The 21,409-nt window shown below is 31.1% G+C and overlaps 1 protein-coding gene across 3 annotated transcripts in view; it reads left to right on the top strand.

The window, feature by feature from the left end:
- LOC126883282 (ecto-NOX disulfide-thiol exchanger 2) overlaps positions 1 to 21,409 on the top strand; it is a 60,579-nt gene that overhangs the window by 4,567 nt on the left and 34,603 nt on the right. For all 3 annotated transcript variants that reach the window (XM_050648625.1, XM_050648638.1, XM_050648633.1), the window contains 2 exons: positions 2,029 to 2,220; positions 9,559 to 9,742. In XM_050648625.1, coding sequence (XP_050504582.1) covers positions 2,029 to 2,220; positions 9,559 to 9,742 — 376 coding nt within the window. The remainder of the gene's footprint in view (positions 1 to 2,028; positions 2,221 to 9,558; positions 9,743 to 21,409) is intronic.

Here is a 21,409-nt window from a genome sequence, read left to right on the forward strand (position 1 = left end):
AAAAACATGTTTTTGGACGGTTTTTCGCAAACAACTCAAAAAGTAAGTATTTTATCGAAAAAAATATTTTGCAAAAATATATCTTATAAAAAAGTGAAAAAAATGGTATATGTATGAAGTCTGTAGACCTAGCAGAAGTAGAGTTGTAGCTAATGAAATATAGGTTCTTTTTCATCAAATTCCAAATCGAATATTTCAACGTGAGATAACCGAAACACAGGGAACTTTTCAGGGAAAACTCATTACAACTTTTTTTAAAGTGTTTAAAAAAGGTTTATTTTTATTTTTTAAAAGAACTTCTAACATTAAAATTAAGTGAGTTACGCTCAAAATATTGTTGGTCCCTTTTATTTTTTGGTAAAAAAATCGTGAACATCACCCCCTAATTAGCATCCCAAATAAATTTAATCGTTGCCGCTTCACAATTTACTTTTCTTATGTACTCTTTATATGATCTGTAAGTTTCATCGGTTCAAAATGCTTACATTTGAAAAGGATGGTCAAAATGGCTTGAACGAGTAACTAATCACGAGTTTAAGCAAATTTTGAACAGCCATAGCATAACCAATTTTTGTCTAACAAGAAAACAACACATCCAAAATATTCAGAAAAGCAAGACGTACATTTTATTACTCTCTGAGATTGTTGGTACAGTAGAACCCCGCAAATCCGAACTAATTGGGACAGCCTATTCGGATTCGAAGAACGTTCTCGCAAGAGTGTGGTCAATATTTTTGGACTCAAGTTGACTCAAGAACCAAAAGTTTATTTTTAAACTTCATAAACACTAATAATATTTAAGTATAATATTTATTTTTAAGAAATTTTAAATGTCAACGTCCTATTAATCCTACATTGTCCAATTTTCTGGTCTTACTCTGTATAATAAACATGTTTTTAACTTTTTGTCTTGAATTTTTTAATTTTTTTCACTTTCCGTTGGTTCGGATTTGCCGAAAGTTCGGATTTGCGGGGTTCGGATTTGCGGGGTTCTACTGTATTACTAATAATTTTTAAGTTGAGTTAAGTTTTGAAAACAAAATGGTATTTTTTTTTCAAAATTAAAAAAGATTTACTTTCAAACCAAATTTTTTAAAAAATGAACAATTTGAACCAATGAAACTTAAAGATCATAACAAACAATACGTAAGTAAAGTAACTTGTGAAGCGGTAACGATTAATTTTATTTGGAAAGCTAATTAGGGGGTGATTTTCGCGATGTTTTTACCAAAAAATAAAAGGGATTAACAATGTTTTGAGCGTAACTCAGTTACTTTTAATGATAAAAGTTTTTTAAAAAACAAACAGAAACCTTTTTTTAAACCCTTTAAAAAAGTTGAAATGAGCTTTCCCCGAAAATACTGACTTTTTGAGTTATTTGCGAAAACCATCCAAAAATATGTTTTTTTTTTGTTAAAAATGAACATATATACTCGAAAATAACTCGAAACATATTGACTTAGTGAAAAAACTCTATAGATTAGAATTAGTCATTTTATCCAATTCCTGACATATTTTGAATATATATTTTTTCACCCCCAAGAAAATATTTTTCACCCCGTATTTTCCAATTTTTGTAAAATGGAGGGGATGTAGAATTGTAAACTTTTTCTTATATAATAATAGACAATTTTAACTACCTATTCCCAAACTTTCATCCTTCCTTTATTTTTTTGGAGGTTTTTGTAAAGTTGTGTGTTCTTTGATCGGGCTGCTATCCATATTCTTTGTTGTTAATTCATAAATTTTAGCAGTTACTGTGTAACACATTTAAATTAAGATCTAAAAAATCCATTTTTCTCTCCTGAAAAAAAAGGGGTTTTTTAAGTTGTGACACTTTTCATCCAGATGAGCTTTTGTGGAAGTGGCGTACGCTAAATAAATAAATAAGGGGGAATAATCCATTAAACGAAATTATACAAGATATCGCGTGAATATTATTATATTTTTTTTTTTGAGTTGAACACTTTTCTTCTGGATCAGCGAATATCATTATTTTACACTTGTTAATTATTTTGCTAACATTAGGCTAGAGATGACCAATATGAATGGGAATGTAGGCAGAGGCAACTGCAAAGGGAACAACGCCATAGGGAAAGGATGGAAGAAGAAAGATTAAGACCCCCATCACCACCACCAGTTGTACACTATACTGAACATGAAGCCACTGCTATTGCTGAAAAAATCAAACAAGATGAGACTTTTGCTAAAGCTGTACAGGTATGGTTTTGATTCTCAAAAATTTCGCTGATATTGAGTTATAGATATATTTATCTGTAAAAGTCTTGAAAACGGTTTAATTTTATACACTATTTTGTGTTTTCTTCTAATGTCTTCACATGTCTTTCGATCTCTCAGTAATTCTTCTCAGTAGTCTCATCTCTGTCGTTTCCAGTAGTTTTTGTTTTGTGGCTGTGTCGACTCTTGTTTTTAATGGAATGTTATTATTGGTCTTACACTGTCTTGTCTTTATAAATTCTTGACTTCATCTCAGTGTTAATATGTTGGTTTTACCATGTAGTGTTATTAAGGCCAGTCTATTTGCTTTTTGTACTTGATTTCTCACTTCTTTGTTCGGGTCTCCATAGCTTTACAGTGTAATTCCAGGGTATTCTATTTATTCTATTTCCATTAGTTGTTCAATACTGATGCCATCGATTTCTATTTTACATATAATTGGTTCTTTGCTAATTACTGTCGTTTTAGTTTTCTGAGATGAGATTGCCATATTAAGTTCTTTTGCTCTTCTCTTAAATGTATGTGTTATAGTCAAAGCCCGAAATAAATTACAGTTTAGGCCTTTGATTAGTCAAACCTACGAGAGACTAAGTTGGTCAGGCAAAGGTCGAAATTTAATTTTATGAAATCGGGGTGTGACTAGTCAAACCCCGATCAGCTATTAAAATGTCGTAATTTATTAGATTAGGTTTAATAAAACGTCATTTTTTAATTTTAATGTTTATTATTATATTCTCACATGTTGAGGCATTATGGCATTTAAAGTTGCACAATACGTTAGACTTTTTACACTTTTGAAGAGCATTTCTTATTGCAGTAGCATTTTATCCTACTAGCATAAGTCCTCCAAATTTAGAATCTTTTGTACTAATTTCTCTTAGAGACAATTCTCTTTGCATTCTCTTATTTGATTTCTTGAAACAAGTTTGTTTATTGTTCCGTATTTCGAACCAACTCTATATAAACCGTCAATTGTTTTATCTTGTGTGATACTCAAAATATTTCTAGCATCTCCTTTGGCTCTATCAAAGCTGGGGATAGGTATTGTTACAGTTTTTCCGATTGGAGGAAATTTTTTTCACTTAATTGTTTCATAGCATTAGCCTGGGCATGAAGACCTTCAATCGCCTTTTTATATTTATTTTAATCTTTTTTGTCTGTGTAACAAAACCTATGCCCAGCTTTGATATAGCCAAAGGAGATGCTCGAAATATTTTGGGTATCATAAAAGCTAAAACAATTGACGGTTTATATAGAGTTGGTACGAAATACGGAACAATAAACATTATTTTTTCAAGAAATCAAATAAGAGAATGCAAAGAGAATTTTCTTAATTTCGAAGATGTTCCAGACGTTAAGCTGTCTCTAAGAGAAATGAGTACAAAAGATTCTAAATTTGGAGGACAAGGCTTTATAAAATGCTACTGCAATAAGAAATTCTCTTCAAAATAATTATGTAAGTGTAAAAAAGATATTGTGCAACTCTAAATGCCATAATGCCTCAACATGTGAGAATAAACACTATTTTTTTTATTTTACTTACGACAATATAAAAATAATAAACATTAAAATTATGGTATTATAATATCACCCTGTACAAAATATGTTTAAAACTCATTCAAAGTCATTAATCCATGTAGTATCTGTTCTTGTATCAATAACCGCAAGTAACATTGAATTGTCATGTTTTGTTATTATTTAAATGTGTATATAAACATTAACTCGGTGGAGAAAGATTATTGTACACAGCATTTAATTATTGTACTAGGTCGTTACTGTGATATGTAAACATATTGTTATGGTTAGTCATTGATGGACTTGAATGTAAATATAATGTATCTGAACCAAGAAAGAGAGTTTTAATTAGTTTGGACCTAAAAGGCATTATACATCACACTATTTAATACATGGCGATCCTGCCAGGATTAGAGGAGAATCTTCTGTAAGGAACAAAGATGGCGGCACCAGATTGGAAACACCGACGGCGGAAAATGGACCAGACCAGGAAGAATACAGGAACCAAACCCAGTGAAAAGACAAAGTGGAAATAAAATGTAAGTAAGAATGTCTATCTTTATTAAAAATGCTTCCCTCGTTTTTATATTATTATTGAACATTGAATATTTATCTTTGCTGATTTTTGATTATGAAGTATCGATTTTTTTTTTTAAGAATATCTATAAATTTTGAAATATGAAGTGATTTTTGAATTGAATATTTTTATCGAAGTTTATTATATATGCTATCCTTGAATTTTGAATCTTTATTGAATTTATTTGAAAAATCTCTATCCGATTTCGATTTTTAGTACGGTTATTTTTGAATATTTTATGGAATATCGAATTTTTTCCAAAAATTTCTATCGAAGTTTGAGATATAAACTTATTTTGAATATTTTTATCTAACTTTTGCATATGCTATTTTTGAATTTTTATTGAATTTTTGTCGAATAGGTATACTATTATTGAATTTTTATTAGCCAGTTGTTTTTATTATTGATATTTATTGATTCTATAGATACATTTTAATCGATTTTGTGTTAAATTTTGTATGATATGAACCTGAATTAATAATTTTTGTGTGATAAATGATATATAAATGATTTTTTTGTAATGAATAATGATTAGTGATGACATACGTTAATATAAGAGCTTAAGACAAACATTGCTATAAGCAAGAGATTCATTTTTAACGAACCGACCTGATGCGTCGAGATAAGGAATTTGGAGAAGAACTATATAGATAAGAAGAAGAACTAACAATAGTATAAGCTAAATATTATGAGACAACTAGAGAAAATAAGAAACCCACTGCTCTTGTCAAATTAGGAAGGTACTAATGATTTATAGAAGCTTGAAAGCTTATTAGAGACCCACTCTGTGTTTTGAGAGTACCTATTTTATTCATGATTATTCGTGAATAAACAACGGCCTCAAAGCAAGGGATTGAGGTTGTGAAATTTGTAAAAGAATTTGATCTAGCCAACGATGTTATACCCGCTTCTGTTAAGGTAGATTTTAGAGGTTTCGTGGCTAGTATTGAGTATTATGATTGTTATATGGAATATGTAGAAGAATTGGAACTTTTCTCTCGAGTAAAGCCACTTTGATTAGTCGAACGTAGGCATTGAGGGATAAGTAAAGGAAGTGATTATTATGATGTTATATTATGAAATGATATATTGATGATTAAATGACAAATGATTGTTATATGAAGATGAAGTATGTACACTGTAGAAGTGTTATTATGTGGAGAAAAATGAAGAAATATAGTTATAGTACCAGACAAGAAGAAGAGAGAGAGAAAAAAAATAATTTTATTAAAATATGTGGGAAAAATGGAACAAGGAAAATAAAATTTGTCAGAAATGTCAAAATAAAGCAGAATTAAGAATAATATCAAATAAGTAGCTAATCATTGAATTTTTGTCTAAGAATTAAAGTTGTAAATTTTTGTTTTCTCTAAAGTATCGTAAATTATAAATAACTTATTTTTTGTATATAATGAATTCAGGTTAAATTTTCGCGTAAAATGGAAGTGTTTGAATTAAGGATAGACAATAACTTACAATAGTGTTAGTAGATAGTAAGCAAAGGGACACAAAAAGTGAAGTTCTTAGAGAGATTAAATCTTTATTATAGGTACAAGAGAGTTATTAGAAGTTTTTTTAGAGACACATATTAAAAGTTTTAGAGAGATTACATTTCTATTATAGGTACAATATTTTAAAGTTAGTAAGGCGTATATAAATAAATCAAAATAAGACTGAAATAATAAGATGAAATAGTAAAGTAACGTTAAATTCTTTTTTTATATACCATTTAATAGAAGTTTAGGTAATATTTAGCTTAGCTTAGGAAGTATTAAAGTCGAGATTTTATTACAATTAGATTAGTTACGGCTGATAGGCACTAAAAGACTGTTTAAAAGTTAGGATCAATTTCATTCACTGTGGACACTGTTTTGATGAAGTGAATTAGTGAACGAGAAAAAAAAAGGGACGAAAAGACACGACGTGAAAGTACGTGAACTAGTAATAGGTTATAAAATACCAGTTTTAGTATAGGGAAAATATGAACTTTTGTGTAAAATAGGAAAAAGAATATACATGTTTAGGGAAAAATCGATTGATCTGAAATGTACCATGTTACAGTTAGTTAGGATAGTTAGGAAATTTAATTTTTGAAAATAGTATTAGGTAATCATAAACACTCTGTGAAAGGGAAAGAGGGATATACACTCAGATATTCTTCTTCTCTTCTTAGGACTTTCTTTTTTTTTAAAAAAAAACGGCGATGATAGACAATCAATCTTATTTTAAAAATATGTAATTTTAACAAAACGGGAAGGTATGGTATTATAATATCACCCTGTACAAAATATGTTTAAAACTCATTCAAAGTCATTAATCCATGTAGTATCTGTTCTTGTATCAATAACCGCAAGTAACATTGAATTGTCATGTTTTGTTATTATTTAAATGTGTATATAAACATTAACTCGGTGGAGAAAGATTATTGTACACAGCATTTAATTATTGTACTAGGTCGTTACTGTGATATGTAAACATATTGTTATGGTTAGTCATTGATGGACTTGAATGTAAATATAATGTATCTGAACCAAGAAAGAGAGTTTTAATTAGTTTGGACCTAAAAGGCATTATACATCACACTATTTAATACAAAATTAAAAAATGACCTTTTCTTAAACCTAATCTAACAAATTACGACATTTTAATAGCTGATCGGGGTTTGACCAGTCAAACCCCGATTTCATAAAATTAAATTTCGACCTTTGCCTGATCAACTTAGTCTCTCCTAGGTTTGACTAGTCAAAGACCGAAACTAATTTATTTAGAGCTTTGACTAAGATCGTCAGTCAGACCTGAGGATTGCCTAGTCAAACCTAGGAGTGCCTGAAATTAGGGCTTTGACTATAACATATGGACTAATCTTTGCAGACTAACTTCATCTTGGGCTATAAATATTGCGTCATCTATGTGACAGGGTAACCAGTGAATTGCTCGAATGCAATTGCTCGAAATCAACTGCTTGAATTCAATTGCTCGAAAATCAATTGCTCGACATGAAAATTGCTCGCAATACAAGTTGCTCGAATAAAAAAGAGAATTATATATCTAAAATATTTATTCACAATAATACAAAATATAGACATAAGAAATATTCTTGAAATAGGACAAATTATGTGATATTCCACGTATATAATCGTATATTAATTTATGCTGAAAAAGTATTTATTACAAATCCAAAATATCTTTGAACTTTTCAAATAATACGAAAAATAACGGTTTTGATTTTCTCTCATTATGATAATTAGGGATTATAATAATTTCCAGGTATTAGGGAAAGATTAAAATAATTAAATACCCATTAACATGCTTACTCATTACCAATGTTTCTTTATTGGGTATGTATTATTATTTTGTATTATTGTGAATAAATATTTTAGATATATAATTCTTTTTTATTCGAGCACTTTGTATTTTGAGCAATTGCATTCGAGCAATTGACCTAGAACCATGTGGCAGAGTATTTTTACTTCTTTGGTTCCCATTCTGTATCCTCTTCCTTTGTTGATGCTTTAGATTAGATGGTTTCATTCTTATTAAATATAAGGGAATATGGCTCAATCAGTCCCCGGCTTTTGTTGTTTTGGTAGATGTTTTTAATAGGTTTTATGATAGCTAGGGGAACTTCTCTATTGTATAGAAGATGGATTACATCTTTGAGTCTTACTCTGTCAAGTGCATTCTTCAAATTAAGAATATTGCATCCATACACGATCTTCCAATATGAAAACCCTGTTGTTCATCTGCTAAAGGGTACCCCCCGTTAAGATAGGCAAAATGCCCTCACTCCCAGAATTCAATTTTGCTCATTTTTTTACGTTCTATGCAATTAAAAAATGAGATTACGCGGATTTTTTGCTCGCCACCCCCTTACCCCTCCCCCCACAGCCAAAAACGTAGATTTTTAGATTTATTTTTTTTAGTTGGGTTGTAATTGATTTAAAAGTTTCAAAAAATTCACACGGGTAGCTGAGGCTTTCACAAAACATGTCCATTTTTTATGAACCCGTAGGTCGAGTGTACATAACCTCAATTTTTTCTTTAATTTTTTAAAAACATAACTTTTTTTCAAGATGTCCAATTTTTTTTGAATTTTGTGTATTTTACCAAAAACTATCTCTGATTTTTTTCAGATTTTTCCGTCAACTGCGCCATCTTGAAAAATCCGGAAAACTGTTTTTTAGGGGGTTTTTGGGGATTTTCTCCATTTTATAGACTTCAAAATAGACCAACTCAAGGTTTTTTTAATAGATTATGTATAATTTGAAATAACTGAGTAATTTAGGATATTCAAAAATTGGGCAAAACACGTTTAAACCCCCCAAAAACCATGTTTTTCAAGTTATATAAGGGTTTTTGCGGGTTTAATGATATTCTTTGAGATCGATACAGCCTTAATATTTTTTTTTCATTATTTTACGTTATGTGTGATTAAAAAATAAGATTCATCGCATTTTTAGCCTACCCCCTCCCCCTGCCCCCACAAAAACGTCAATTTTTCTATTTTTTTTTGCTTGGTTACGTTGCAATTAATTTAAAAATTTTATGAGGCTTCTACAAAGCATATCTATTTTTTATGGACCCATAGATCGAGTGTACATGTGACATCAAAATTCCTTTTTAATTTTTTTAAAATGTATTTTTGACTTCCAATCCATATTTTTTTAAAACGTCCAATGAATGGTACATCCCTCTCGCGGACGGCCGGGCCGCCTCAATACGCGCTTATTAGTTAATTATTAAAAACAATAGCTTAGTAATAAAATAATGACAAAATATTCTTCTTTGGGCTCTTGTAGAGGGGGGCTTTAAACTTTGATTTGGTCACTTTCTGACTTCCATAATAATAATTATAAATCGAGTTATTAAGCCTTGAAAATGGCCATTTTCGCGTTTTTGCGGGGGAGGGGTAAGGGAGGTGGCGAGCAAAAAATCCGCGTAATCTCATTTTTTAATTCCATAGAACGTAAAAAAATGAACAAAATTGAATTCTGGGAGTGAGGGCATTTTGCCTATCTTAACGGGGGGTACCCTTTATCCTCTGATTCATTATTTCCTGTAAAGTTTTAGAGTACTATTTAAGAAGTTTATACCTATGTAGTTTTCTGGCTGTTTTTATCTTCCTTTTTGAGCAGTATAATTAGTTCGCTTGTTCTCCATTTTGCCAGTATTTTATTGTGTTCTAAATGCTTACATGCTATACAAAATTGATATCTATAATATTTTAGACTGTTATAACATGGCTGGAAAGGGGGGATTGTAATAAAAGAAATGCCAACAATTTCTACTCCATGATACAATCCACAAACTCCCATATTAGGCGTTTACTCAGTGAGAAAAATCAGTATGAAGAAGAACTAAGAAAAGCCAAAGAAATCATGAGAGGAAGGATGCAGGGCATTTTGTTACAATGTATGTACTGAACATTTATTTTTTCTGACACCTTGAAAGTACAATGTAAAAATGACAGAATATGTACGAAGGTGCTACAATACTTAGAAATATGAAAATTTAAAATGAAAAGTGAAATTAACTAGATATTGTCTTTGGAAACGTGCTTAATTCAATATAAGTTGGTTCAATGTTATTTAATAATTTTTACAGTTTAACACGTTGGGTAACATAATGTTAAAAAAATGGGTCGAAAACAACACGAGACACAACATTTGTGTCTCACGGCAGCCAACGTGTTAAACTAACTTTCCAGTTTTTGATATACTTTCCTTGTTATTTCTCATTTCTTTATTTAGTTGTAATATTCTGTGAGACAATTACTTTTTTGGCACTAAATTAATTTTTTACATAGGACAAAGTATTGTAGTATTTTTGACATTTTCCTTAAACATTTTGTTATTTTGATTAGTTTGTACCTAAAGTAAACTTTAAGATATTAATATTTTCTACTATATAATTTGCAGGTAAATTATTTATGAGTAACTTTTGTTTATAACTCACTACATATAAAAGATGTCTTTTCCTATTACATACATGCTGTATCTGCATTTTTATAGCTTCTAAAACTTATTAGCCAGTATTAAAAAAATGGAATGACAAATAAATGGAAACCAACTTTGGTAAGACCATTGGGCAGTAGTACTTACACCTATGTTTCAGGACCCCAGAAAAATATTTGATGATAACAAAATTTAAAATTCAGATGTGTCAAAAAAATAAGAAAATATAATAAAAAAGTAAGTCAATGTGAAAAATCAATGACCAGTGTGATAATGTAGTGATTCTTCTTATTTTTTTTACCTCTATTTAAAATTTATTGTATACAACTTTTCTAAACAGTTGACTATACAGGGTGTTTTATTAATAATTGTCCATATAGTAACTGAAGAAACCTTAGCACAAAATAGGAAGATTTAACCTAAAACACTTAAATAAAATGTGGTTCCTTACTGAGTTACAGGGTGCTTTATCTAAAAATTTAAAAATTATTTTTGCTCAGCATTTTAGAACTGTTCTACGTATCCTTTTCATGCTTGGCAGAAAGTGCGACTACTATACACCCTACTAAATTATGATAAACAAACGTTTCTAGCTACTACCAGAGGCGTACGACAGGGGATAGTGAATGGTTGACCCTTCTCAAATTCTACGCCAGTGGAGGAATTACTATTTTAGTGCCGTTTTTAGATTCTCCAATACTTTCTACGTAAATAATATACTCTTCATTGGTAACGATAAAGTTTTTAGTTTTCGAGATATTTGAAGTTAAATATGAAACGGCACAGTTATTTTGATTAATTTATGATATGATGCATATGATTAAAATTTAAAAATTATTTGTACCCAGTACTTTAAAACTATTTGGCGTATCCTTATCATACTTGGCAGAAAGTGTAGGCACTGTACACCCTACTAAATTAAGATAAATAAACGTTTCTAGCTACTACCAGAGGCGTACGACAGGGGATAATGGCTGGTTGACCCTTCCCAAATTCTACGCAACTGACGAAATTGCTATTTTAGTGTAATTTTTTGATTTTCCAATACTTTTTATGTAAATAATATACTCTTCATTCGTAACGATAAAGTGATTAGTTTTCGAGATATTTGAAATTAAAAATAAAGCGACACAATACATTAATCAAAATAACCGTGTCGTTTCATTTTTAACTTCAAAGATCTCGAAAACTAATGAGTTTATCGTTACGAATGAAGAGTATATTATTTTCATAGAAAGTATTGGAGAATCCAAAAATTGAAATAAAATAGCAATTCCGCCAGTGGCGTAGAATTTGGAAAGGGTCAACCATTCATTTTCCCCCGTCGTACGCCTCTGGTAATAGCCAGAAACGTTTGTTTAACGTAATTTAGTAGTTTGTACAGTACCTATACTTTCTGCTAAGTATGACAAGGATACGTCGAATAGTTTTAAAATGCTGAGCAAAAATAGTTTTTAAATTTTTAGATAAAACACCCTGTAACTTAGTAAGCAACCACATTTTATTTAAGTGTTTTAGGTTAAATCTTCGTATTTTGTGCTAAGGCTTCTCCAGTTACTATATGGACAATTATTAATGAAACACCCTGTATATCTGGAGCTTGGTAGAAAAAAATAGAATAAAACCAATGTCGATTTCATGATGTGATTTATTTTTGATTCCAAGATTCATCAACACTGAAGTCGTTGGTTGTTTTAAAATATGACATTTCTTTTTGTGGTTTCTTTAATTTTTTGTGTGGTCTACTCATCATGACTGTCTCTTACAAATTTATAAAATCGTCCAGTACTTTCTTCATGTGCTCTGCATTGATGTTTTTATAATATTTTAATAGATTTGCTGCATATGTATACGGGGTGTAACAAAAAAGTAGGTCATAAATTAAATCACAGATTCTGGGACCAGAAGTAGTTCGATTTAACCTAACTTAACTTAGTACAAATATGCACATAAAAAGAGTTACTAAAATTTGATAATAGCTTAACGGTGTCTAGTCCGACAAACTTTGATGTACGGGAACACTGGAACAGGAGAAGTTTTAATTGTGGGACAGTTTAAAAATTTGGAATGTCAGATTACGAAAACATCCCATGTATTTTGTCGGAAAGAACATCCAATTGATTTGTTACCCTCTCATTAAACTCTCATGCAAAAATCAGACTGCTTTTAGTAACCAAAATGATTCCTGTCATTTGACATGTTCTTCGTGTTCCACTCATTAAAATGCACAGTTGGTGATAAACACCAGTCTGATTTTTGCATGAGAGTTTAATGAAATGGTAACAAATCAATTGAAAGTTCTGTCCGACAAAATACATGGAACGTTTTCGTAGTCTGACGTTCCAAATTTTTAACTTGTTCCACAATTAAAACTTCCCCTGTTCCAGTGTTCCCGTACATCAAAGTTTGCCCGACTAGACACCGTTAAGCTATTAACAAATTTTCAGCTTGCTATTAATCAACTTCTTTTTGGTACGCAGGATCCAGGTCTAATACCTCAAAGCTGTTGCATCGAAAAGTTACCCCATTACAATATCTGCTTTTAGCTCTTCGAATGGGAACTAACCACAATATGTTTTGAAAATATGTAGATTTTGATGTTTTTGATTTCGGATTTCGAATCTTTCGATTTTTAGAATTGAATGTAACAATTTCTGAAGGAAAATTCTCATTTAATATAGTAGATCTCATTGTTAGGGACCAATATATTATGCTTTTTGACATTTCTCCTTTGTCACCAAGCATATTCTTTTTTGTCCTATGAGTAATTTTTATATAATTTTTCTCTCAATTTATTTCTGCGGCATTTGATACTTCACATTGACCAGCAACTGCAATACCTACTAGTACTAGCTACTAAAATAATGTGTTAGTTAAAATCTTGATATACAGGTACAAGCTATTCAATTCATTAACCAAAAAAGACATCTAAAATATTTAATTCTATCAGATATTCTGAAAGGTTCATCTGACCCGATTATGTAAGTATCTTACTCTCCAGATAGAGAGTTTTAAGCCACCAGTTGTGAATAAGTATGTCTACAAAGACCTCTGCTCTGAAATCCTCCATTTTAATGTTATGTTATTCATATAAATGTACATAAAATATGATGCGAGGCATAAGTTAGGGATATAGAAAATTATGCTCATTTTCATACTTGATTTTTTCGAGAACAGATTGACGGATTCCGCTTATTTTTTTTATTATTTTAGATTTTTCTTTGGTATTTACATAGTGGGGCAAATGTTTACTCAAACTTCTTTTTTGTACTTATACCGGGTTCAAAAAAAGAAATGTTTTTCTTGTGTTAAGTTTAAAACACCCTCTAGAGAGGACAAGGTATAAATGTGAGTATACATGGGAATAGTATGTAGTCTTATGTTTTGTGAACATTTTGTTTTTTGAATGTCCCTAATATCTTTAGAAACAAAGAAAATAGACGATTTTATTCTTTAACATGTGTTTTAACTGAAACAAAAGTTTGAGACATCCTGTAGGGAGGAAAAGATACAAAAGTGGGTATATATCGAAATTATGTTGTAGTCTCATATTTTGTGAACATTTTATTTTTTTAATTTCTCGGATATCTTTAATAACAAGGAAACTATTAGACGGGTTTACTCTTTATTATGTGTTTTAACTGACGACATGTGATACGCGAGGAGGCCGAGGAGGCCATGTCTTATCGTACCACTAAGATGAAATTATTTCCTATATGAAGAGTACAGGGGAAAAACGAGGAATGTCACTTTTTCATGAATTTTGGTTTTTCTCGCCATGTAGTAGTAAAAACTCAGTATTATCGACTAAGCTATCGATTCAGGACAATAAAGAGAAAAATCAGTCTATGTATATAAATTTTCTAAGAATTTGTATCCAGAAGAAAGACCAGGATTGTCCGCACACCACTGACAAAAATAAGGAATGTTAGCAATTTTTTGGTGCATTATTAAATTAATGGTGCATTAAGTTAATATATAGATTCATATTACATTAAGATTCTAGAATAAGAATTTCTAGAATTCTGCTAAGAATCTCCTAAGTAGTTTTTAGACATCATAAGAATTAAACCTTTTTTATGTTTATCTGAATATGTATAGAATGTGACATTCCTTGTTTTTCCCCTGTACTCTTCATATATAGTGCGAGAGCAACAGTGTTCAAAGTAAAAAATATGTGTAATGTACCTCTCATTATTTAAAGAGCCTCCACGTAGACACCAAATCCGTACTTACTCTCAAGAAAATTCCGCCGCAAAATATCACAGAGTGTCCATTAAACAATCTCGCCTCTCTTATATTGCGCTGTCCATGTCCATACCGCTTACCTGGTCGACAAATAACTCTTATAGGTGTCGATCAAAACTTTTTACGTTATGCGCCTTTCTGTTTTTAAAGCTGTAATTGTTAATTTAGTTTTGTTTCAGTTAAAGCACATGAAAGGGCAAAACCACATATTTTCTTTGTTTCTAAAGTTATCAGGGACATTCAAAAAGCAACATATTCAGAAAACATAAAACTACAATACGATTTCGATATATGCACACACTTGTACCTTGTCCTCTCTATAAGATGTCTCAAACTTAACATAAGAAAAACATTTCTTTTCTTCCACCCGGTATAGGTTAAAAAAAAGTTTGAGTAAACTTTTGCCCAATTGTGTAAATACCAAAGAAAAATCTAAAATAATAAAAAAAATTAGCGGAATTCGTTAATCTGTTCACAAAAAATCAACTATGAAAATGAACGTAATTTTGAATATCCCTAACTTATGCCTCACAGTTTATGCCTCATTTGTATTATCATGTTTTTGGGCTTGTATATTTCTTATCTTTAAAGCATATGGCAGCATTAACTTGGATAATAAAAATGACTGTGTATGAAAAGACTTTTCAAAGAGATTTAATTTCAGCACAATCTTGTTTACACACTCAGATGTAAAAAATACATATATACACTGGTATTTAGGCGTCAACGCACTTTCGGTTGGATCTGTGGGGGAATATCACTGAGCCGCAAGCCCCTATCCCTTGCCGTACTGCTCCGCCATAGGCCAATCAGACGCACGCATATTCTTGTCAAAGCCTCAGATTCATATGAATTTGAAACTACTGCGTTAGTCTCGTGTCTCACCTCTCGTCTCGCCACCATCCAATCGACTAAATGTAAAAAATAACCACTATAAAATATTAACAGATTTTGATCTTAAATAGCTTTTTTGATATTTGATAATTATTTTGATATATTTTTTGAACAAGACTACATCTATCTAAAGCCTAAGATACAACCATCAGGATATCAAAAATGTTATCAATCGTATACGAAGTATGTCAAAAAATATGAATTTCGTTCAAGAGTAAAGTACCTTTACATTTCACAACATAGTTCTTCCACTCTACTTTTGCACAATTATGACATTATTCACGGATTATTTCTTATATTACGTCTCTTTGCTACTTACAGAAAACTGAAACGATTAATTTAAGCCGCCTGTCTTTTTCCCCTGTATTCTTCAATTGTAAATTTTGTTTTGACAGTGTTCGATTTATTAGGTTAAGCTTTTATTTATTTGCTTTGCTATACCCTGTTTTTAAACTAGGAGGAGCAATTCAAATTTACCGTACACAGGCAAGTTTACTCCACTTTTATGAAATTTTGACACTATTGTTATGTCATAGGTTAATTAAGTTATATCGGCGAGCTTTTGTGTTTTCTGCGTTATTCCTTTAATTAATTGATGGATTCGACCGTTACTTGATGGAAGTTCATTTTATCTAACAATAAAACACTGAAAACATTTGTTTTCTATACTTCCACAAAATGTATTACAACTATGTGACTACAGCTGTTTCGGCAGAGTGCCTTTCTCAAGTAATTTAGTTTACAATGATTTGCCTATTTAAAGTCTTTAACTGAAGAGGTTGAGGAGTGGGGAGCTGTTTGTCTCGAGTTGGTCATTCAGAATTATATCTGTATTTTTCAATTTATTAATTTCCATAGATTCTAATAAAGATAGCTTAAGGCCTTTATTTTGAATATGCAGAATTTGAAACTGTTCATTAAAAGAATGGTTATGATCTAGAAGGTGAAGTGCGTATGTAGAAGTGTCTGTTTTTCTATTGTTGAAAGCCCTTTTGTGTTCTGCTATCCGTTTGTCAAAAGTTCTGCCAGTTTGACCGATGTAAGTTTTCGGATAGTCACCACAAGTTAGTTTGTAAACACCACTCTGTAGTTGTTTTCTCTTTCGGCTCTTATTGTTCTTAATATATTTGCTTAAGTTGTTGTTAGTTCTGAAAGCTGGTGTTATTCCTTTCTTTTTTATGTATCTGGCTATTTTTATTGTTATCTTGCCAGTATATGTGATAGAGCAGAGGGTACTGGGTTCTTTCTGTGGTGGTGGATAGACTAATTTCAGGGCTTTCTTATGGAGTTTTTGGTTTAAAATTTTATTAATTGTTTGTTCGTTATAGCCATTCTTTACTTCTATTTGTTTAATGATGTTCAGTTCTATCTCGAAGTTACTTTTTGACATGGGAATTTCTGTCAGTCTATGTATCATGCTATGGTAGGCTGCTAGTTTGTGTTGTGTAGGATGGGATGATGAATTGTGTATAGTTGTGTCAGTATGGGTAGGTTTATGATATACGGAGAACTCATGTTTGTTGTGTAGTCTGGTAAGTTCTAGACGTAACGTTACAGTGTTTACAAACTAACTTGTGGTGACTGTCCGACAACTTACATCGGTCAAACTGGCAGAACTTTTGACAAACGGATAGCAGAACACAAAAGGGCTTTCAACAATAGAAAAACAGACACTTCTACATACGCACTTCACCTTCTAGATCATAATCATTCTTTTAATGAACAATTTCAAATTCTGCATATTCAAAACAAAGGCCTTAAGCTATCTTTATTAGAATCTATGGAAATTAATAAATTGAAAAATACAGATATAATTCTGAATGACCAACTCGAGACAAACAGCTCCCCACTCCTCAACCTCTTCAGTTAAAGACTTTAAATAGGCACACCATTGTAAACTAAATCACTTGAGAAAGGCACTCTGCCGAAACAGCTGTAGTCACATAGTTGTAATAAATTTTGTGGAAGTATAGAAAACAAATGTTTTCAGTGTTTTATTGTTAGATATTCCTTTAATGTTTAGATTTTTAGTCTGCTTTTATATAAAAACAGTTGTTTTTAGAACTCTTTAGCGACGTATTAGCATAATATAATATTTATGGACTACCGTCGAAGACCGACATGATTAACCAAAAAAGAATATGTATTTGGGGATTTTCCTAGTGACGTTATTGGGTGTGAATCTGTCTTTTGAGTTTACTCCTCATGGTTTAAAAACAGGGGATAATAACAGAGAATAATATATGTTTTAACCTCTAAATTGACAATTAGTTATTTAGAAAGTGCTAAAACCACGTCAACGGGGTAATATTAAATATTTTTTAAGGGTTTTTGTTTTTATATATTTGCTCCATGTTACATAGCCTCTCCGAAAGAATCCGAGCGACTCTTTCTTTTGTTTCCTCATATCGCATTTTTTTACTACATATTCTTTTTTGTAACCTTCTTAAATCTAAACCTAAATTTACCAACAAAAGATTTGCTTAGTTTCAATAAAAATACATAATTTATGATCATTATGGTTAAAATATTTATTAAATTCAAAAGTTTATAGGTATATTCTATATTTTAATTTATATAGGTAAACTGCGCGTCATAGAAAACGGGCACCCTAAAAAATGGATAATTTTTGAGGTTGCGTATCTCCTAAACCTGTTGTCCGATTTAAGTGATTTTTTGAATATATTATAGCCTTATTCTTTGTCAATATCCCTGTAATAATTTTTGCAAAACAGGTAAATTTTCATTGTATACCGGGTGTACGAATCAAACTGTGTTTTTTTCTCAAAGTTCGCAACACCCTGTGGAATATCCTAGCATTTATAAAATACTGAAATTAAAACCCAACTATAGCCTCAGGCTTCCTCAACATTCTGTTTTTTGATTCATTCGCTTATGTTGGATAATACAAAAGTTAGGTACTTTAACAATTAGCCGTGTTCTTTTTCAGTACAGGGTCTTTCTAAACAAGGGTGGCAAACTTTAAGGGGCAATTCTGCATTAAAAAATGATGACAGTTTGCTTTATAATCGTATGTCCGCAAATGCTTCGTTTGCGAGATACGGGATGTTGAATTTTTTCTTAAAAACTGACGATTTATTTATTGCTTTAAAACCGGTTGAGATATACAAATGAAATTTGGTGTGTTTTAAGACGTAGTTATTGCACATTCTTTGACATACAATTAAGAATTTTATATTCACCATTGGCGTGCATACGGGTAATATGATCGGTCATATTACCCGTATGTACGCCAATAGTAAATATAAAATTCTTGATTGCAAGTCAAAAAATTCGCAATAACTATCTCCTAGAACCTACCAAATTTCATTTGCATATCTCAACCGGTTTTAGGGTAATAAAATAAATCGTCAGTTTGTAAAAAAAAATCAACGTCCCGTATCTCGTAAACGAAGCATTTGCGGACGTAAGTTTATAAAGCAAACGGTCATTATTTTTTCATGCAGAATTGCCCCTTAAAGTTTGTCGCACTTATTTACAAACAACCTATACTGATGAAGAACATGACTAGTTTTTAAAGTACATAACTTTTGTATTATCCAACATAAGAGAATGAATCAAAAAACAGAATGTTCAGAAAACCTGAGGCTATAGTCGGGATTTTATTTCAGTATTTTATAAAGGCTAGAATATTCCACAGGGTGTTGCGAACTTCGAGAAAAAAACACAGTTTGATTCGTACACCCGGTATACAATGAAAATTTACCTGTTTGGCAAAAATGTTATAGGGATAAATAGGCAAAAATATTACAGAGATATTGACAAAGAATAAGGCTATAACATGTTCAAAAAATCATTTAAATCAGACAACAGGTTAAGGAGATACGCGACATCAAAAATGACCCATTTTTTAGGGTGCCCGTTTTCTATGACGCGCAGTGTAGAAGTGTGTACAAGTCATACAGTCTTTTTCTATTCAAAATATTTATTGACTGTATATGTTATTGGACAACCTATACGCCAATAATTGACATAAAAGCCATTGTTATATTAAGGCGCATTCTCACGGTTCGATTTTAGTTGATCAACTTTAGTGGATCAACTAAAATCGAATGCGAATAGCTCTGAGAACATATGTTTCAATTTTAATCGGTCAACTCTTGTTGATTCGACAAAAGATTGATCGTGTCAAACTTTATCGTTAAGTTATGAGTTTCGACACTTTTCAGGCGAGTTGAATCGCGTTTGAAGCGTATGAACCTTTCTTGGTCGAATTGAATCACTACTATCTCGCCAGTCTGCGTAAAAAGTTATCCTTCAAATCAGCAAAATGAGTTTAAGGTGGTCAAAGAGTGTTATGTTCAGATTTTTATATCCTTCTGTATCCTCCAAAGCAAGCTCTTTTAGCAGAGTTTCTGAAACACAACATTCATTTCTTCTTTTAAACCAATTTCGTATCCAGAAACAACGTTTTGTATGTTCTTTATTCCGTCTTAACATAATTTTACGTATAACTACACTTGTCGTCATTTTATTAAATCTAATTGCTTCAATTTTGTTTGAAATCTGTGAACAACAAACTTGACTGATTTAAGTTGATCCACTAAAGTTGATCAACTAAAATCGAACCGTGAGAATGCGCCTTTAGCTATTTTCTAATTCTTATAACGGACGTACACTTCCCGTCATAAAAAACTGGTACGCTTTTTTTCCCACTGTAAACCTGTGTTTAGACTGGATACAATAGTTCGTGAATCACTTCGTTGTTGCCATAATAGATAACGGAATAATTGCACTAGATCTAAATACAAAAAAAATTACGTTTAAAAATGTATAAAGGTTTTAGATAGGTATTATTTTTATCACTACCAATTGACCATCATTGAAGAAACCTGGGAAAGCTTGGACGAAGATGAAAATTTATATCTAAATTTATTTCCCAGTGCCCAGAAGATTACAAGAAGTGATTAATAATAATGGAGCTATGACAAAATATTAATATTTCAGCAGTTTCGAATTGTGATACATGTATTTAAATTCCACACTTGTTCACTGTAAAAGTTATTCATATTGTATTAATTTCAAATCATTTTTTTTTATTTTTCCCGTGTGTTTATTCTAGTATCCCACAACTCAATAGAGTTTTGTATTTACAGTACAATTTACAAGAAACCAGCTTCTCGATTTTAATTTAAACATAATAATTTAAAGTTATGTCTAGATTTATTAACTATCATTATTTTTGAATTGAAATATTTTCATAAATATTATAATAAAACACGAATCAATATATGGGTACTTAATTGAGATGACTGGCAACGTTGCCCTAGAAATTAGAATGATACATTTGACAAGATCAACTTACACAACTTGAAAAACGCGATTTTCGGTTATAAGAGTTGTACCAGTTTTTTTTTTTTGACGCGAAGTGTACGCGGAGGCTCAAGCATTTTGGCTTATTTCCTATAATACATCAAACAAACACATCGTCAAAAATCACTCATACACGTCAATCCCATATACCCTCACTCTTCTATCCAGCATTTGCTCAATGCTTCCAGTTTTCCTTATAGGCATAGTGATAATTCAATCCCTCTTACAAAAGAATTAAGGCTTTAAGTCTTCATTAATCGAAACCATTTTGACAATTGCATTATTTTTTTTCAATCTGACATGATAATAATGCAACTATCAAACAATAAATAATGTGAAGCATTTTTTTATAGTAAAACCTAATGGATTTATTAAAAAATCTAAATTATGTGAATTAATGTTGCTTCTGCTTGTCCATAAATTTATCAAACATATTTAAAGCAGTCATTTTTTATGCATCTGAATGTAGGACAAAATGTGTGTTTTGTTCATGTTCATCTGTTTCATCGCCCATAAAGGTATATGTAGGGACACAGATCTGGCGTTTTTCCTTCCTTTCCTCTCTACGGAGCAATTTGCATCCATCTTTACTCAACGTTTTGGTTAAGATCATTTAACCATATAAGTTTCAATTTTGTTCGTTTTTGTT

The sequence above is a fragment of the Diabrotica virgifera genome, chromosome 1, assembly GCF_917563875.1.
Source record: "Diabrotica virgifera virgifera chromosome 1, PGI_DIABVI_V3a".
Classification (NCBI taxonomy): Eukaryota; Metazoa; Arthropoda; class Insecta; order Coleoptera; family Chrysomelidae; genus Diabrotica; species Diabrotica virgifera.